The following is a 19,140-nucleotide window of genomic DNA, read 5'->3' on the forward strand; positions in this document are numbered from 1 at the left end:
TTTTTAACATTAATCAAAGCATTTTGGTATCCTCAAAATATTTGTCTGAAACTGTAGTGAATTCCCATGAAAAAAAGACCCTTTGCTGTCATCACATGGGTCACTCTGAAATTTTTCATAGGTTCTCGAGGGAGACAGACTTTGTAATTGGAGAAGATTGCTTTGGGATAAAATATTACAGTAACATCTTCTCTCTCAAACTGAGAATAGCGTAGAAATTTGTAACTTTGAAAATCTGACTTTTCATATGGTTATAGGTTGCTCTCTTCAGAGACAAAAAATGTGGTATAATGTCACATAGAAATTATGAACATAAAAAGAAGGAAAAGTTTTGTACATTTTCTTTTGCATCTTACAAAACTTGTCCCTGAAAGTAGAGCGAACCAAGTTTGCTGAGCAATATGTAAAAGGCCAGTTGTAATGGGAGTGGGCTTTCCTCTCTCGAGGAATCATGAGCATGTTGGAAAGCAGTAGACAGTAAAATGCTGAACATGAGCAGTTTGAGAAAGAAAAAGCGAAGCTATCATCTCTTAAATTCTCCGTTGGGGACTGTGTGATAAGTGATGCTTACAGATACACTCCTACAAGATAACCCTTTTTTTAGGCTGCACCATATGTTCAGGAGCAGCAATCACATTTGTCTTCGTGCTGGAGGGAGGGTGGAGTGATTCATTCCATAGCAAGATTAAAAAAAAAAAATCCACATAGCAGTGGCTTCAGAAACATGACTATGAAAGTTCTGGGACACTCTACAGAATAAAGAGGCCAGTATCTGCAAACAAACCCAGAGCGCACATGAGAAAAAAGACCCAGGTGAAACTTGTGGCAGGCTACCATGTATTTACACTATGGATCGAGAAATTACACTGGTGGTTACATAAATATTTCTGTTCGGTCACCTTTTCTATGGCAATGCAAAAAAGTTGCCAGCATGGTCATTAAAAACCAACTAATTTTCTGAAATGTGGTTATGAATTTTAGTCATGAGAAAGCAAATTCTTTTCTGCTGCTGAGGTGTTGAAACCAATTAAGCATTCTTCAATATTTCATTGAAACTTAATCACTGTGAGTCAGAGTTTTATCTTCACTAGGTGCATAGCCACATGAATTTAGCACTAGATTCATCTTTGACTTGTAGCTTATAGTCAGGCTATTGCAGAAGAGAGAAACACATGCATTGTGAGGAATCGTTTGGCTCTGTCTGTAGTTTCTGTTGGCTGAGGTAAGTTAATTTTAATCTGCCTACGAGGCACATTAGATAGTAACTTCTCAGAGTTATGTAAAAGGCAGTAGCTCATAGAAGTTTTCAGCAGTGCCACAGTTTTCTCCACTTCATCCCTGATTGCAGCCCTTTCCAACCACCAAGTAATGATTTTTGGCACTGTCACAGAAGGGCAAGTACTTCTCAAGTCATGTCTAGGAAAAGGATTCACACTGAACATGGAGGGATAGTACAAATACACACCCGCAAAGACAGAGTGTTCATGGTCGGGAAATGACTACACCCTAAACATCTGTTTTGAAAGCAATCTTAAAGTAAATGAAAAGCCACCAAAATGCTTAGACATAGGATTTTTCACACCTTTACTGTCTCCTGAGAGAGGTACAAGGGATGAAACAGGGGTGTGTTCTGCCTGACATGTCTCCAGCAACTCTGGAAACAAAGGCAGCTCCCAAGCAGATTTTCAAAACAGAAAACAGGCTTTATTAGACCATTTCCATTTTTTGTTTTGCTATAGGTTTTGAGTAAAATGTGAGGCTTCCTCTTACAGACATTTGGGTATGGGCTACATCCTCCCCTCTTGTTCTGTCAGAGTTACTGTTCAGCAGGTTTGCAGCTTCATTTCTTCTGCTGGTGACCCTCCTATCATTTTTGGTGAGGCAGAGAAATAAGAAAGGAAATTAAACTTTTTTTTAAAAAAATAATCTCTTCTTTTCAAAGCCAGGCTGACTTCTCCATCAAGAAAGCAGGAAAGGTCATCTCATCAGTCAAGATGCTCAGATCTAGACCTCCTTCTCTTATCATGTAAAAAGGCAGATAGTGTGCCTGGCTGAAGTCCTTCCACAGACTGATGGTACTGCCTACCCAAATTTCACATGTCATGGGATTAGCACTGTCTTGGTGAGACCTAGGAAGGGCACTCAATCATCATTTAGAGAAGCGAACTCAGAGCCCAGCAGCTGTTTATCAAGTGATATAGAGGAAAGTTTAGGACTCCCTCTAACCCATTCCGGTACAGAGAGACCAAAATCGGCAGTCCTGCTAGTGAAGTACAACTTTGCAGGACTTCATAAATTTGCTCCATTCCCATGCTCATATGCTCTGAGCTGCACTTCAGTACTTCTGAGGAGACCATTTATTGAGAAAAGAAGGGAAGATGCTTTACTGAGTGCATCATATTTTGTTCTTTCTTGACTGCAGATCTAAGAAATCTCCCAGCCCATATAGTGGTTAAGGAGGGTCATGCTTAAGTTTCCTCTTAAGGTTTACATTGAGTCTTAGAAATGTTGAGTCAAATGCTAATTATTATACTGATAATATAATTACAAATATATATATGGAAAAACAGAGTTATATAACTAATATACAGTGCTGGCTGTGCTCTCCAAAGAAGCCTGAAATCATTTCTATGTAATGATTTTTTAGAGTATTTATTTTATCCTCCTTTCTAGGAATAAGTCTGGATTTTGACTCCTTTTTGGAGTGTTTTTGGAGGGGTCACACTGAGGTTTTGTTGCTTCTTGATGTGAATAAATGTTCAGCTCAACATTTTTGTTCCTAAATGTCAATGAATATTTGGCAAATTTCTACTACTACTCATTTTGACAGGACGAGGACGGCATTCCCTTATCTGATAGCACAGGTGACAAATGATTCTGTATTTTTCAAGCAGGCAAAGGTTGTGCATTTAGTACCATTGCGCGTTGGATTTACATTTTATTCCATGCTCTCCTTTTGTTGCTTTGGTGTCATTTTTGCAGGTTGTACTTATTTATGCTATCTGTAGTTACAGTAGGAAAGCTCAGAGATGATTTTATAGAGTGAAGAAGTCAAAGTTTTTCAGGCTTTACACTTGAAGCTCTCCAGAGCAGAGCGATCTGTCAGCCTCTGCCTTCATTACTTCTTTGAAAGTTTTTCAAGCAAAGATAAAGAAAAACCCATTCTTTCATTTTCTTTTCAAGAGTACAGAGTGCTCTTACATGTGTGATTCCACAGAATTTATAGAGTTTTTCAAAGAAATTATTCACAAGCTGTTTTCTATCATCTGTAATGACTTCATGTTGACACCTATTACATGTAAAAGCTTTCATTCTCCTGGTGGACGATGAAATATCCATGACTGCAAAAACCTCCAGGTATGATGAGTAGTAATTAAGCATGATAAAGAAATAATAAACCCAGCAGATTTGGATGTAGCTATGTCAACAGAGTGATGGCATACCTACTGTTTGTTGTAGTTGGGTTCTAATTAACTTGTTGATCACCTACCTGCCCATTGTCTGAGTCTATTTGGTCTTGAAACCATATTCAGCAAGGCTGTGTAATTTAAGACATAAGTGAGGAAACTTCAGGAGCCAGATAAACCTAACCAACTGGCAAAGTTGAAACATGAGAAGAAATTCTGTTCTCTTCTTAATGTTACACCATCTGACCTAAACAAGAGCAGTTGTGTGTGGAGGTCGATGCTTGAATAAACACGTCCACAACTTTTTGGGGTGCAACTGGTAAGGTGACTATTGTAAAAGCGGGGTACAACTGAATGGCTTAAAGGGAGGAACAAAAAGAGCACTGCACAAAATGGCTCCAGCCTTAAATAACATGGGTAGGGAAGGCACTGGAACAGAAGGTGGGGTTCAGGCGGAGCATGCAAATTATGACCATATAAGGAAAAAATATAAATATGCATAATACTGCAGCAAAATTCAACCAATCAGAACACAAGAATCACATGAAAAGGTATAATATATACAAAACCATACAATGACAATAAACCAAATACAGAATTTATAATTTTCAATCCCTCAACAGTTGTGGTTCTCTGAAATAAAAGGCAGATACCAAATTTGAGCACTCTTATATTTGTTGACTCATTTAATAAGTAACCTCACTAAAAATTAGGATTTCAATCTTTTCCTGGTATTTACAAACCTTATGTGTACTTTCTGTGAGTGAGAACTAATTTGAGAATGGCCAAATACATATTTACAAGGTATGTAGCCAGCACCTTGAAGAAAAGCTAGATCCAATAAATATTGCTCATGCTTTCCTCTTTGCAATGAGTTCACTATTGAGATGCATAGCCTAGGATTCTGGACTGCTGAGATTTATTAGGCTGCTAGTCATCTGTTTCTTGGCTCTTAATTGTGGACAGGTTTTGAGTCATGTCATTAACCTATCAGGTGACTCATGTTAACTTCCATCAATTTTCTCTGTCTCATTTGTAACATGTAGGGAAGTAGTAGACTACTTTTTAGTAAAGTTTACTCATGTACCAGAAATCTCTGGCACTTGTCTAAGATCCTTTAGATGAGAAACATATATCTAGATGATAAAATCATGCTGCTGTTGGAAGCTATAACTGACTTCTCATTTTCTTTCTCCTGGGGTAATTATAAATTAAAACTTGGGTTTTCTGCTGGATGGATTTTACTTGCCTTTTCAGTAATGGATTTGTCACTCTTCACACATTACGTTTTCAGTCCAGGCTCAGCTTTGAAAGAACCAGTGTGTCTCTGGTTGCTGAGAAATGCTTTTATCTAATTTTGGTATGACAAACTTAAAGGATGTAACTGTGTTCTGGTCTTTTATAGAACACTCCAAAATTTCAACATCTCCAACTCTTTCTGTTCTATCTAGTCCTTCTAGCCTTCCTTTTCCTTTGCTTTATGTGCAATACCCAGAAAGAGGCAAAATGTCAAACCTCTGCTTTAGGAAATGCCTTCATTATATATCTATGTTACCTTTTTTTCCTTTTTGTTTTCTGCTTTTTTCTCCCCTTAGGAGACAATGCTTTTGACTATTAGTGATTTTTTCACCCCTTGTTCTCATTCTGCAATTGAAAAAAACATTTTTACCCCAATGTTATTTCAAAAGTCACTCTGAATCATTCTGGTTCTCTTTACCTTGTACGTGGTTGTGTATTTCATGGATACTTTTCTTCTAAAAGATTTTCTCCCTCTTCTAACTCAGAATCTAGAAGCTTGAAGATGATTATTAACTCAAACTTTTCCTTATTGTTTTTCTATAAGTTTTCTTACTTTACAAGAAGCAAGCAATTCTTCTGTATCCATTTTATATAGTAAAAGGTATTTCCAATGTTTGCTATGAGGCTAGACAGTTTGCCAGAGAGGTTCTCTGAACATAGGTAAATTATGGCTGTATCTTTGGTGAGTTGATATTCCTTTAGTTCATTTTTGGAGAATTGGTGAATGCAGTTCTCCCTTTCTACTGGGAATGAAATTAATTTTTTTCAACTTCATGATGAGAGAGATGCTCAAGATTCTGGTACATAACAATTCTCTATCTCTTGAGACTATCCACGAGTTCAATCACTGAGATGGGGGAACAATTGCATGATATGTACTTAAACTTTTTAATAATGCATAAATTGTGTCAAACTGATGCTGAGATACTTTTCTATACAGACCGATATATCAGTGTATATATGGTTTCTGTGGGCAGTGATGCCTATTTCATTTAATAAGATTCTTTCTTTTGGTTGGAATAGTTAGAATAGTCTTGTCAGCTGTTAGCTAGCACCACACTTCTCTTATCAGCACACAAAGATTTTTTTGACAGAAGAACTTGAAACAGCATGTTAGAGTTTGCTTTGACCAGACAATTACAAAATCCGGCCAACATAACTTCAAGCAGTGCCTGGAGTTTTTGTCATTCCAGCACAACCTTCCGGACATAAAATTATCCTGTGCGGTAGGACACTGAGTTTCTGCAGGACTTGTGAGTTGCAGTGTAGCATAAGTGCTCTGAGTTGTAAGTAATTGCTAGTGAGTCACTAAGAATCCTCCTCTTCATCTCAGCTCACATGAGCTCATATAGAAAAAGGGGATGGATGTCTGTTAACCATTATAGGATCCCATCACTATAATTAGTACAAATTTTTCTACCTGGAAATAAGTGGAAAGCCCCACTTGTAACTCTCATGAAAAGACAGCATATAGCTGAATCTCACAGCTGTGTTCTGCCAGGAAAATAGCAGATTCCCTCTTCCAAATTAATTTTATCCAAGTTCCTAAATGTACTCATTACTTCTAATGTTCCTTCCCTTCTGGGAACCTCTGCTGGTATGGTAGGATGACCTTTTCTGATGTAACTGTCCAACACTGCAGAAAAGAATTAAGAATTACTTGAGTCAGAGCGAATAACGCTCTTCAACCAAGTGTATGAGCCATCAGTCTATAAAAACCTGGGAAAAGTGTGTCCCAAGTCCAAACTCTGCTTAATGACTTGAACACACATTTCACAGATAACTTTTACCTCCTCCCACCTTTAGAAATGGGGTATTTGTAACGTGGGTTTGCCACTATCAGTTGCTGATTTTACATGCTGTCGAGTAATTTCAAATTTACTGACTGGCTCTTTGCGACATTACTGTGAATTATGATAGCTTTCTAACCCTACATTTACATGATACAGAGTGAATTTATTAGTGTGGCTATGCATTGTTTCCATAAATACTTCAGCTTCACATTTACTAAGAGAAATATTGTGTGGGCTTTCAATTACTCTGCTAATGAGCTTAAATATGTTTTAGTTGGATTTGAATTAGTGTGAGGAATTTTTTTTCTCAGGCAATTAGTATAATGAGGTGAAAGGTGTTCTGTGTGTTGTTGAATAGCTTGGGTGTGACTGGATTAATCTTCTGTGCTGTCAAACCTTCCTAGAGTGTGTCTGTTTTCCCTTTAAACATAAAATTTAATGTTCAGGGCACTAAATGTCTGCTGCTGTCATGTCCACATGAAAGAAATCACAGTATACATCAGAGAGCTTGAAAGTCTAATTTTATGCTCTCATACCAACATGAACCAAAATGAGGTTGTCCCAGTGCAGTAGCTTGGACCTGGACAGCTGACCTGAGCACCTTCATTGATTCAAAGCGTTAGAAGATGGTTCTGGTGATGTTCATTCATCCAGAAGTACCTCATCCATTGTGCCTGCCTGCAGCTCCTTATTGTTTACAAGAATCTGACAGAATTACTGAGAGGAGAGTTTCCTCTTAGAGCAATGGCTAATGGAGGGGAGCAGAATGCCCTGTAGTGTGGTTCCCTTTTCTCAGCCTTGTGAAGTGATGTGCCCTAGAAGCCTACGCTTTGCTCTGTCACCAGATGACTGACTTCAGTGCATCCCCAGGGGACATTATTCAGCAACCCATCAGATATCAGCATAAATTTATATTCTCTGAGCTAGTAGTTTAATGTTTGGGGTTGGTTTCTTTTTTACTTTCCCCTGTCGCACAGAGAATACATTCATTATCGGTATCTCCCTGGCTCACCATCTTGTGACAGACATATCAATTGCTTTTCTCTCTATCTTCTCTTTCCCACTTCCTACCCCACTTTTCCAAAATGAGCAGAAAAATGTATAAGCAAATTAGGAAATAATAATGAAATTATATGTACTATGTGTTTTATTTGACAAGACAGATTCTCTGAAGGGCAGTCAGATGCATGAGTGATGAGGAGACAGGTTTCAGAAAAGCAGGAAGGGATTTGTGTTTAATAATAAATGTTCAGTCTAAAGGCAAAGTTATGATTGTATGTCATAAAACCCCTCAAAACTAATAAAATAAAAAATGCAGGAAATTATTCATGCTGGGTTGGTTTAGTTTTTAATGAACAAGTCTGGCTACCTCCTGGTATTATATGACATTTGCTTATGTTGACATCACTGACAGAGGAATTACGTCCTGTTGCTAATACTAACAAATATCTCTTTTCCCAGGACACCAGAAATACAACTGTCATTTTTTTAAAATGCAGGTCACAATAGATCTCTGTCTTTCTCAGATTCTTAGATTAAAAAATCTTGAAGCATATGCCAAAAGACTGTGAGATCTCACACAGCAGTATACTTGGTACTTTGTATTCATTTTTTTAATTCTTGAGGCTTTAAGGCAACCTGAAGATACATGTTCAAGGACTTCTTTTGAAATTTGAAGGGTCAGAAATTAATCTCTATTGCCAACTTAATTTTTAATAACATTTTAGATTGTACTCTCATTCCATGACTGCAGAAACTGGGTCTTTCCAGGATAAAAATTCAGAAAAAAAATACACCAATATATACCATAAAACTTTCAAGGAAATCACAGTTGGCAGCCAAGAAGAATGCTAAGTGTACAGTCCAAATTTGTCAATTACTTGTTCTTGCTTCCAGGCAATACATCATGTGTGGCATTTTCACTTCAATTTAGAACCTCCTAATTTTCCTCTGATCTTTTTTTGCCCTTTTCTTCAGCCTTCTGAATATCTGTCCACCATCTGGGCTCTTTCCACTGCCTTGATTCGCTTCACTACCTTTACAATTGGCTCGGTTTTGCTGAAAGATCTTCACCCTTTTTTACGTGCTTTTTAGTCCGTCTTTCTCCAGTATGTCCTCACTGATACTTTCCCTTTCCCCTTTCTCTACCATCCTACTTTAATTCACTGAGATTGAAGATGGGCACTCTACCTGAAATGTAGGACTCTATCAGACCCTTCTACAACAGTTTAATGGAAGATTAGCTGGAATAATTGTTTGTTTGAGTTTTTTTTCAGAAATATCTGTGAAACTGGAATGAAGGAAAAAAACCCAAATATTTTATAATGGGGAAAAAATTACTGATGAAGTAAAAAAAAACATTTTCGGCATGAGATTTTCTCAGAAAAAAAAAGAAAATGGTTCAGAGTTCAGTGTTTCACTTTTGTGGATCAATTTCTAGCTCTGAGAGTAATCTAGGCAATACTTTGGCACCTGAGTGAACTCAACTTTGTGTAAGAAGAAATCTAGGAGTGTGCTGTGAGGCAGATATTTAACATCACGGCATTGCTACACAGGAAAATTAGTGTGCTAACTAAGTGGAATATGATTTTATAGAACACTATTTCACCCTGGCACCCCTTTCCCCCTTCCTTTCTCCCTCCTCATTACAAACTATATTGCATACTGACAATGCTTAGCACTACTGTTTACCAGTTGCTTCATAATTAGTGTATAGTCTATAGCTGAACTGGTAAATTAATGAGGGCCCAGAAACATTCCCAAGCCTCAGAACCTCATCATCTATACTGCTGTCTTGGTACATTTTCTTGCATACTTTTTCTACCATGATTCAGGTGTTAACATTCCAACCACTATATACAGCTTTGATATACAGCTTTCTAAAATCACTCTGTAAAAAAAGGGAATTTATCAGCAGAGAATGGACCATTCCCTGGGAGGTGTCTGTCATGGGACATGGCATGTAGTCACAGAATCTTATAGGAAGAGTTTGAGTTGAGCGGCTAGAAAACTCACACTTAAAGAATTAAGCTTTTTTACTTCTTTTTTCCCCTCAGATACAGTATTTAATAAATTAGCATGACTCCATTTTGAGCACCTAGAATTCATTTCTAAAGGAGAAATTGTATACAAGTAGTATATAGACCCATATAATATAAAAAAAAATGTGCATATGTAGTATACAGCCCTGGATAATACAAAGAAAAAATAAAAATCTAGCAGGTCAGTATAAAACTGAGTCTTGGAAGTTGCAAGTGTTTTCCCAAAGGAATTGTGTTGACAGGTCCCTGCAAGTTCTGTGATTAAAGCAGTTTCAGGTCTCAAGTGGATGGTACCACATCCCTCTTTTGATGGAGAAAAGGAACAGAATTGCCTAGCCAATTAGCCTAATCTGGATTTTGTCTAATTTTTCAGTTTTGCATAACCACAGTATTAACCAACAGTTCACTTCTGCTAAACCCCCGTGCTACACAGAAGAAAAGAACTCGTTTGTATATTACGGTGCAATCGCCGTATCTACTAATTTCCTTCAATACACTACAGGCCTCTTTTGAAAGGAGATTGCTGGCATTATCCCTATTTTATAAATGAGGAGACTTACAGTACAGCAAAATGAATTCTCAGGAACTGAGAGTTACTGATAAAGTGGAGCCTGATATCAGTGTAACTGATAAAATAAAGAATAAAACTCAGTTATCTTAAATTCTCAGCACAGTTCACTCGCTGCAAGCTTCAGTGCTCACTTGCATCTGGGATTATGAGTGAAGTCTGCAGCAAACCTTTTTCCCCTATATTTCTAGGTAATTTATTTTCTAATTTTCTTAATATCACCACACACTGAAGTGAATAATTAGAAAATTGCTTGATTTCTGTATGTTGTGTCCACAAGGACATAACAAGGATGTTTTAGCGGTGATGGTGGTACAAAATAAGGTTGATTTCAAAGAAGAGTTCTAGCACTGTCTTTCCCTTTTTTTAAAAGGGTCTCATTTGGGCACTTTCACAAAATGAGACATAAATCTTCATGGATTGAACAGAATGTATTGTTTGAAAAAGCCCTGCAAACTTTCATCTCAACTTCATAGCTCTTCATAGCTCTTCTTCATAGCTCTTCATCACACTCTCCTGGGAGCATCTGTCTATTGCTGTTCTATTTCAGATGGTTATGCTATGCCCATCCTGGGCATAGGTCTCCTTCTCTTCCAATAAGTGATGCTATTGTACCAAAGGGTGAGAGAAGAGAACTCTTTTTGTCAATTAAGAAGGTCAGTTGTAAGATCTCTATGCTCATTTCATTCCTTAGAGGCAAGGTTTTCCAGAGAGGTCAGAACTGTGTTCTTATATGAATAGTTTTTCCTTGGGGTATTTTGACCTTCAGATAGGATTCAAGAACTAGATTAAGAATCAGATTAAAAAATCCTGGCACCAGTGTGGAGATTTGCCTGCTCCTCCTACTCCAAGGAGAATAAATCAGAGGAGAAAGACAGAAATTACTGTGTCTTATGTGTCTGGACAGTGATATTTCCATAAGATTTTCAAATTTTACATTTACATTTTCACTGTTGACATATTTCTGTATTTGTTTTCCCAGCCCCCAGATTCCTTAAACTGTATGCATTAAAAACTTTCATAACCTATATGCAAGTCTTTTGCTAGTTGATCTTCTCTTGCAGTTAGTCAACTGTTTGTTTTGGTTGGTTTTTTTTCCCTAAAGAAAGTCTAGTACCAGATTTAGATCTCTATTCCTCTTTTGTGATAAGAAGCATCTAGGCAAGATCACACTGCCCTGAACAGCAAGTGGACAGTATCAGACTTGTTGCTTCAAGATACTGCAACTTTTAAGTATGTTTACTATCTGTGAACATCAGAATCTTCAGAGTTCCTAAAGCTAACAACTTTCAAAAGCTCTTTTTGATCTCCCATGAACCACATCCTTGCTATCTGAAAACAGCTTTCTGTGTTTAGCTGGACTGAACAAAGCCTTGCAAGATCTCTGCCTAGATCCAGTTTTAATGACCCCTTTTAGTTTTATGGCAGCTCCTAGCTACTGAGTCCCAGTGGCAGGGTAGGGTGGTGCATGATTAATGGCACTACATGTACTAAACAGCCATGAAGAGACGCACCCTGTTAGGCTACAAAGCAAAGATTGAAGTGGCACCTTGCAAATACCTGTGTTGGGGACAATCAAAGAAAGAGTCATCAATATCCCAGAACGAAAAAGACTCCCCATTGATTTTAGGTGTGGGGAATGTTAAGAGATGTCATCCATCACAGCTCACTGGCAGTATGTTTGAGGAGGGTAGATGAAAGCACAGAGGAATGCCAAAATACTCTTAAAATTTGGCAAGTTCATGAAAACAAGATTGTCTTCTCTGTAAGATAGAAAACTAAGTCTAAAAGTAATTACTTAACTCCTAGTACTATTGAAATTGTTGCTTACTCCTATGTTCAGCTGTTCTTTAACAGCTACATTAACTTAAATATTTTACAAGAACATTTAAAATTTGCTTACGGAAACATCCAAAATTCTTTATTTTGAATGTATATGGAGAGTTGATTGCTTTTTCTTTAATTGAGATTGCAACTGTGATTTTTATAAAGCTATTATTAGTCCAAATATTACCACAGCTGTAGCTGCCAGCACTGATTGAATTTAGAAATGACTCAGTTTCTTTTAAAGGCTAAGACAAACTTTTATAGAAGTTTCAACACAGTTAACCTAGCCAAGCTTTAGAACTAGTTATGGTCTCACTGCTGTACATTTAAAAATGGATTGGCTTTACATTTTTTGCCACTATCACTACCTGCCAGTCCTTGAAATATTTCAGGCAGTTACATTTCCTTGGAAGCTGGTGTGTAATTGTGTTTGAAAAAAAACAAGTTGTAAATGATTTAGGCTATCAGTGTTCACTCTATATGAATCGGGCATTAGTGGGTGAGGCTGAAAGACTGTATTTCTATTTTTGTATGTTTGGTTTTTAAACAGGAGAAATACATACTCACCTGTGGCCAGACTGAAGGGTTGAGTAAGGGATGTGAATGCATAAATGCAAAGATGATCGTACATGTGCAAAGTTATAAGTATGTAAACTCAGTTGTTTGCTGTTTGCTTGGAGAGAATGGTCTCTCGTCTCTCCACATTTAATCATTGCAAAGCAAAAGGAACCACTCTAACAGATAGTGTTATAGTTCTCTTTTTCCAAGAGTTATGACCCAAGTCCAAGACCAAGTTTATAGGGCTGACTACTCTTTCTGCTAACAGTGCTACTTGTTTGTAATGAGGTTTTGCAATGAAATAATTTCTGAACGACTTAACACACTGCAGATTTTTTTAAGCATGTAGCTGAGATTGATGGTGAAAAATGGAGTATAGCACTACAGAAGGACATAGGAAGCAATTAGTGAAACTGTTCAAGAGTTTAAAATCAGATGTTTGAAGAACAATAGTATTCTGTTATTCCATATATCATCCTTGGTGTGTGCACATGCAATTCCTTGAACAATTCAACAGAGTGCAGTCTGCTGTGGGCAGTGGTGTTTTGTTCAGAGCCACAGGGAGGAAAGAACAATTAGAAATAACTTGAGATCACATATTTCAACTTTTGGAAAACATTTTAGCAGCAGTATCTGGAGTTTTTCATGAGGGCTGCTTTATGACCTCTGGACTCATTCTGAATAACTCATATCTATGTCAAACAGCTCCATTAGGATGATAAATGTGTCTAGAATCTCAAAATACAACATTGAGTAAACCTGCCAGATGATGTTTCTCAACGTTATTTCTCAAGTGTCTCTCACAAATATTTCTCTTCCTTACAGTTTTTTGTGTGTGTGTGTGTTTTTTTTAAAAAGGAGCCACATCCTCGCCTGTGGCCAGACTGAAGGGTTGTGTAAGTGGCGTGAATGCATAAATGCAAAGATGATCAGAGGCTCATCTTTGCAGTGCCTTGACGTTGCTGCTTCTCAGTGCAGATCTCTTCCCTCCCACTGTACGGAAGGTCCTCTGCAGAGCTGCAGTTTGTGCTAGCTGTGGTGATGATTTGAGACTAAGGAAGCCTGGCACTCCGACAAGGAATATGCCTTGTTCCTCTGCGTGGGCCTTACCGTCCCAAACACAGTCACATCAGCTCACTGTGTGTTGTAAGTGCCTGTAGGGCTCCCTTGTTGCCGGTGCAAAAGACCTGCAGATCTATGTCATAATGGGCTGTCTTTAATTTCAGCTTTTTTCTCTCACCCAAGCCTGTAATGTAATGTAACAGTAATGAGAAACATGCATGGGGTATCTCTTTGGTTTTATTCTTGGCTAACCACTAGGCACCAAATCTTGGATTCTCCACTGTGTTCCACTAATGTGTTGCAATTTTCATCAGTTTGAAGTGGAGGTAAACCATATTCATTCCCATCTGCTAATTTTGAATGCTAGTGATGCTCTAATACTGCATGAGTTCAAATGACTGCTTAAGTTTTGTGGCAACAAAGAATAATGTCCATAAATGTCCCAACTTGGAGCACAGCTTAGACCTAGCTATTTGGTTTTTGGAAGCAGGCCTAGCTATTTGGTTTTTGGAAATGGATTCCTACTTGAATAGAATTCTTTATTTTAAAGAAACCTTCTTCTTTCCATCTCTGTCTCTTCCTGCCTCTCCTCACACTTCCACAGCCCATATTGCCAATGCCAGTATTTCTTTTTCACTCACAGAGGGGAAGGTGTTTGCTGGAAGAAATTTCTGGCAAAGATGATGATAGCTGCATTTTTAGGAGATATTTTCCACAGTGGAGAGTAGGAGGATCGGGAAAGTAGGTGGGAGAGTGGAGAAAGAGAGAGAAGTGGTTGCCTGCCTTGCCTTCTCAGTCAATGAGAAAACTAAACGTCTTCACAAGGTAAGTAACCCGCTGATGTTAGACAGTAAATGTTTAGGCACCCATGAAGCAATGTGACAACTGCCAGGTTGAAACTCAGCAAGTACAAGGGTCATTTGCACACTCAGAAAGAACTGCTCTTTGTAAGCACATATTTTTATTCTGAGTTATCTCTTCAGGTTTGAATATATTTCAGAATAGGACAGATGCAAGTGAGGAGAGAGAAAAAAAACAAAACAGACTAGTTTGGTCTGATTTTTATTACTCCCTTTATTGCACATTTGAGAGCTGGCCCTCAAAACTTGCGTGTTACTGAATGCTGGGATGTTGAACCCACAGGAGCTGGGAAGCTTGAATGCTTGTTTGAATTTTATGGCTCTGACTTCTCTTTGCCAGTACCCAGAACAGTAAACACAACATCCTTCTTATATCTGTTCTCTCTTTCACCTTTGTGTCAAGAGTAACCAATTCTTTTTTCTTTCTTTTTTTTTTTTAAGGATGATACCAGCTACAAACAAGGCCTTTGTTGTAACCAACCTTGTTTCTGGAACAGGCTATGACCTCTGTGTCCTGGCAATGTGGGATGACACAGCCACGACCCTTACTGCCACCAATATTGTGGGATGCGCCCAATTCTTCACCAAAGAAGACTACCCTCAGTGCCAGTCAATGCACAGTCAGTTCCTGGGTGGGACCATGATTCTGATCATTGGAGGCATCATTGTGGCAACTCTGTTGGTGTTCATTGTAATACTCATGGTCCGCTATAAGGTCTGCAACAATTCTCAAGGGAAGATGTCTAATGTCAGCAATGTCTACTCACAGACAAATGGAGCACAACCAGTTCAGAATGGAGTCCTGCCCCAAGTCAATCCCAAAGTGGTGGTGAGGAATGAACTTATGGAGTTTAACTGTCAGTCTGCACGGAGTAGCATCTCCTCTTCCTCCAGCTCTGCAAATAGTCGTGACTGCGACAACTATAGCCTCCAAAGTGAACAGGGCACATTGTCCAGTAAATGGAGGCCTCCTTCCAGGTCAAAACACAATATTGACCGGCTAATGGGAGCTTTTGCCTCCCTGGAACTGAAATGTCAGAAAAAGGAGGAAATGACAGACTCCAGAACTTCCACGGTGGCCCGCCACTCGGACAAAGAGCCCCTGCTGGGCCAGACGGAGTCAAAATTACGCAGCTTCCTCATGTTGCCTCTAGAGGGCAAAACCAAACGTAGCCATTCTTTTGACATGGGGGACTTTGCTACATCTCAGTGTTGCACCTACCCAAAAAAGATAACAAACATTTGGACAAAGAGGAGCCTCTCAGTCAACGGCATGCTTTTGCAGTATGATGACAATGACCTAACAGGGGCAAAAGGGACTTTCGGGAGCTCAGAGTGGGTAATGGAAAGCACGGTGTAAATATCAGTGTCTCCCCCCTCCTCTTCTCCCTTCATAGGTTATAAAGCATGGTTTGCTTCAGGGCCATGCAATTGGAAAGAGAGGGGAGGAAATGTTTTCAATTGTACTGGCCAAAAAGATAGACAAGCAAGTAAGTAACAGGGATACTAAAAGAGCAAGAAGGTCATGAAATGTGAATAGGCACGTATGGCACCATTCCTGTCTGGCCCCAACTAAACCATGCGTGAATGTTTCAAGGAATTTGCTAGTTGTATTTAGCATTACTTTCCAAAAGTTACTTAGACTGTTGGTGAACCATCACACAAGATTAAACAAGGAGGATGAAAAGGGGTTTAACAGGAGAAATTTAATTTTACAGGGTTTCTTTTCTTTTTTTCTTTTTTTTTTTTTTTTTTTAAAGGGCACCTCTTTCTTTTCTTTCAAACACAGAAATACACTTCTGTGGATATGACTGGTGCTAGGATATATCTGGTTGTTATTGCAAATGATTTTCTCAAAAGTGCAGGCATGGCACCCACAGGGACAGATAAGAGCAAATTGTTCAGCATAATCTCATGGTGTTAACTGTGACATCTGGGCAAACAATATTTGTTGTTGAGTCGGCTTTTGGTTGGGATTTATTTACTTCTGTTCTGTTTTGATTTTTTATGGTTTGAGTTGCTTTTTCCCCACAACAGAAAGTATGTTTCCATGCATTTTTTGGTTTTGTTTTTAGTCTCATCAAATCCCCCAGATTAAAAGGAGGTACGTACAAAGGTCAAATTTCTGATGTACTGCATAATCCACCCCCAATACCATCCCTTTCTGTCCTAGAAAAAATTAAATCTAGGGGCAAATAAATTACAAAAAAAGAAATCATCCTCTTCCTTCTATCTTCATAGTCTCTGCTTATCAATGCTCAAGGCAGATTGCAGCAGCTATTGGTATCTGTAAGGGTGTTGCTATCAAAGATGGGAAAAATAGTTATCAAGATTTCCTATTAAAGGATAAAGCAAGGGAAAACCAAAGTAGCTCTACATTATGAATATTAATGGCTTCTAGTGAAGGTCACACTGCCACTCTAACTGCCAAAGAAAACACTGACCCTATTGTGACAAAAGCTCCTTGTCCGTACAATCACCATGACACAGCTTGACTGTACCAGTAGCGCCACAAGAAAATTAAGTTTTTGTGTATTTCAGGGGATTGGGTATGTTCCAAGTTAGCCACAGCAACTGAGTTCAATTTGGGTATCTCAGAGCAGAGGGTCTCCCATGTGCCCCCTGCATTACATACAGCCCTTCCCCAGTCCCTGGTGTACTCCTGCTTCCCTGTCTCATCCTCAGGAAGATACTTGCTACCTAATAACAGGAGCTGTTTAGGACTTGCAAACTGATTCTCAGATTAGTTTTTGGTAAGTGTTGCTGTGGCTGTAGAAATACACATGGCCAATCCAGCTGAACTGATTGTCCTTAACAATTTTACTGTGATTTCTAGCATTCTGGTGGCTACTGCAACTGTCCTATCATTTGTTTATTAATTCGTTGGCTCTCAATGATCAGCTGTCGGGAACCATTCTGAAATTACACATTGTTACTATTATTTACATCGATTTTGTAAAAGATATGAAGAAAGGGTGCAAGGTACAGAGAAAATAACACATGAAAAAAACTTTATGTATATTTTTTTTAAAGGTTCAGAGATATATTGTGACATGGCTGTGTACTTGATCTTGTATTCGTCATGTTTCCTACTTGGAGTTTTAAATAATGACATCCCTGTGATCAGAATATTTTTTCCTTTCTTTTTTTTTTTTTGCTACAAAATGTACAGTAAAAAACATACCTGGGGAAAAAAGTACCTGCTTTTCATTTATTTGTTGTTCTGTGGTCTGCTTTGAAACCTAAGTAAGGAGAAGTAATTGTTTTTTAAATTATCTTGAAAATTTAGATGTTTGCTTTCTCTTTTTCACAAACTGTCTTTGACTTCAGGGCTTTAAGTATAAAATAGTTAAAGAAATTTATACCTTTTTGGAATACATGAGAAAAGATCTCGTAAGGAGCATTTCACCTCCTTTTCTGTTGTTACATTTATGCAGATCTATATTACTGATGTATTTTAAACCCTGTTCCAAAATCTGCAGAGATAAGAGGTAGCCTTTTTTGACTTAGATCCTGGCTTTCTGCAGGTTTTTGCTCAGATTATTGCTCATCCATACATTAATAGATTCAAAAGATATCCAGTCAAACTTTGTTTGAAACATTTTTCAAACTGTCTGGTTTTCTCATTTTTTCCATGATGAATGACACCTCTAGTGCCAGAATCTACATAATCCAACTGTCCAGATGGCACCTTCATATTAACCATTAATAACATATACGTTTATGTTGCACTAAAAACTCTTACAGACGTTCATGTTATTAGTTATTTTCTTTTCCTTGTTCTACTGCGGTGCGGTTGGCCCTTTTATTATGTTGCTGCTTCACTCTGAACATGACATCTAGGTTGTTTTTAATTTAGCCATTAAGATCATCTTCAATATTACTAGCATATGAAACTGTGAATTTTCAAAGTGTATCCTATACTGCTTTCTTTCTCAGAGAGGAATACTTCTTTTTCACTTTCTCATACAAGATTAAAGGAAGTAAGCCAACAGATGCAGTTTTAAAATAAGGGATAGTTGCCAAAAAAACCAAGGTAATAAATTCCACATTCTAATAGCTGCATTTATTACTGTTAATCACAATTGTAATTCACTTGTCTTTCATGAATGAGGCTCAATTCACATTTAGCTGATTTGCAAATACGGAGCAAAATGAAACAGGCACCCAGCAATTACCTTTGCTGCTCACATCATTTGGGAACAACAGGACTCAGGGACCTATAGGTGAAGGAGGGAGCCCCAGACAAGTCAGCAAGTGGCCAGCCCTGTCTGATTATTCTTCTGTAGTGCTGGTGCATGGTAGGGATTCTTTCTTGTTTCACTTCTAAGCGAACTGCACATCAGTGGCTGGTGAAATGATATATAGATACTCACTTATCTGGATGTAATAAATATTTTCACACATCATTGAGAAGCTGAGCTGGCTCCAATGGCCTAGTCCTCTTATCTCAGAAACCTACACCAAGAAATTTATACAGTGTCTCACAGGTTAATATGTGGTAGTGTGATGTGCGGCTGCACCAACTGTGCTTTAAGGGCAAGCGTCAGGTAGAGCAGATAGTAAGGAAAACAACAGAGATCAACAAGAGGCTTCTGAAAAGAGAAGTGTGGGAAATTAAAGGTATTAGAGAATTTAAAGTAAAGCCCATGGGAGTAATTAAAGACATTTGCATATGCATATGTAACCCCTGTAAGTTAGTTTTTTGACCTATTTCCTAATTGT

The 19,140-nt window shown here is 38.2% G+C and overlaps 1 protein-coding gene across 3 annotated transcripts in view; it reads left to right on the forward strand.

Moving 5' to 3' along the window:
• LRFN2 (leucine rich repeat and fibronectin type III domain containing 2) overlaps window positions 1–16,630 on the forward strand; it is a 158,762-nt gene extending 142,132 nt beyond the window's left edge. For all 3 annotated transcript variants that reach the window (XM_027748903.2, XM_039379120.1, XM_027748900.2), the window contains one exon: window positions 14,857–16,630. In XM_027748903.2, coding sequence (XP_027604704.1) covers window positions 14,857–15,775 — 919 coding nt within the window. In that variant the 3' untranslated portion in view covers window positions 15,776–16,630. The remainder of the gene's footprint in view (window positions 1–14,856) is intronic.
• Window positions 16,631–19,140: the final 2,510 nt, after the last annotated feature.

The sequence above is a fragment of the Pipra filicauda genome, unplaced genomic scaffold (genome assembly GCF_003945595.2).
Source record: "Pipra filicauda isolate LSUMZ 115617 unplaced genomic scaffold, ASM394559v2 scaffold156_size1729456_pilon, whole genome shotgun sequence".
NCBI lineage: Eukaryota > Metazoa > Chordata > Aves > Passeriformes > Pipridae > Pipra > Pipra filicauda.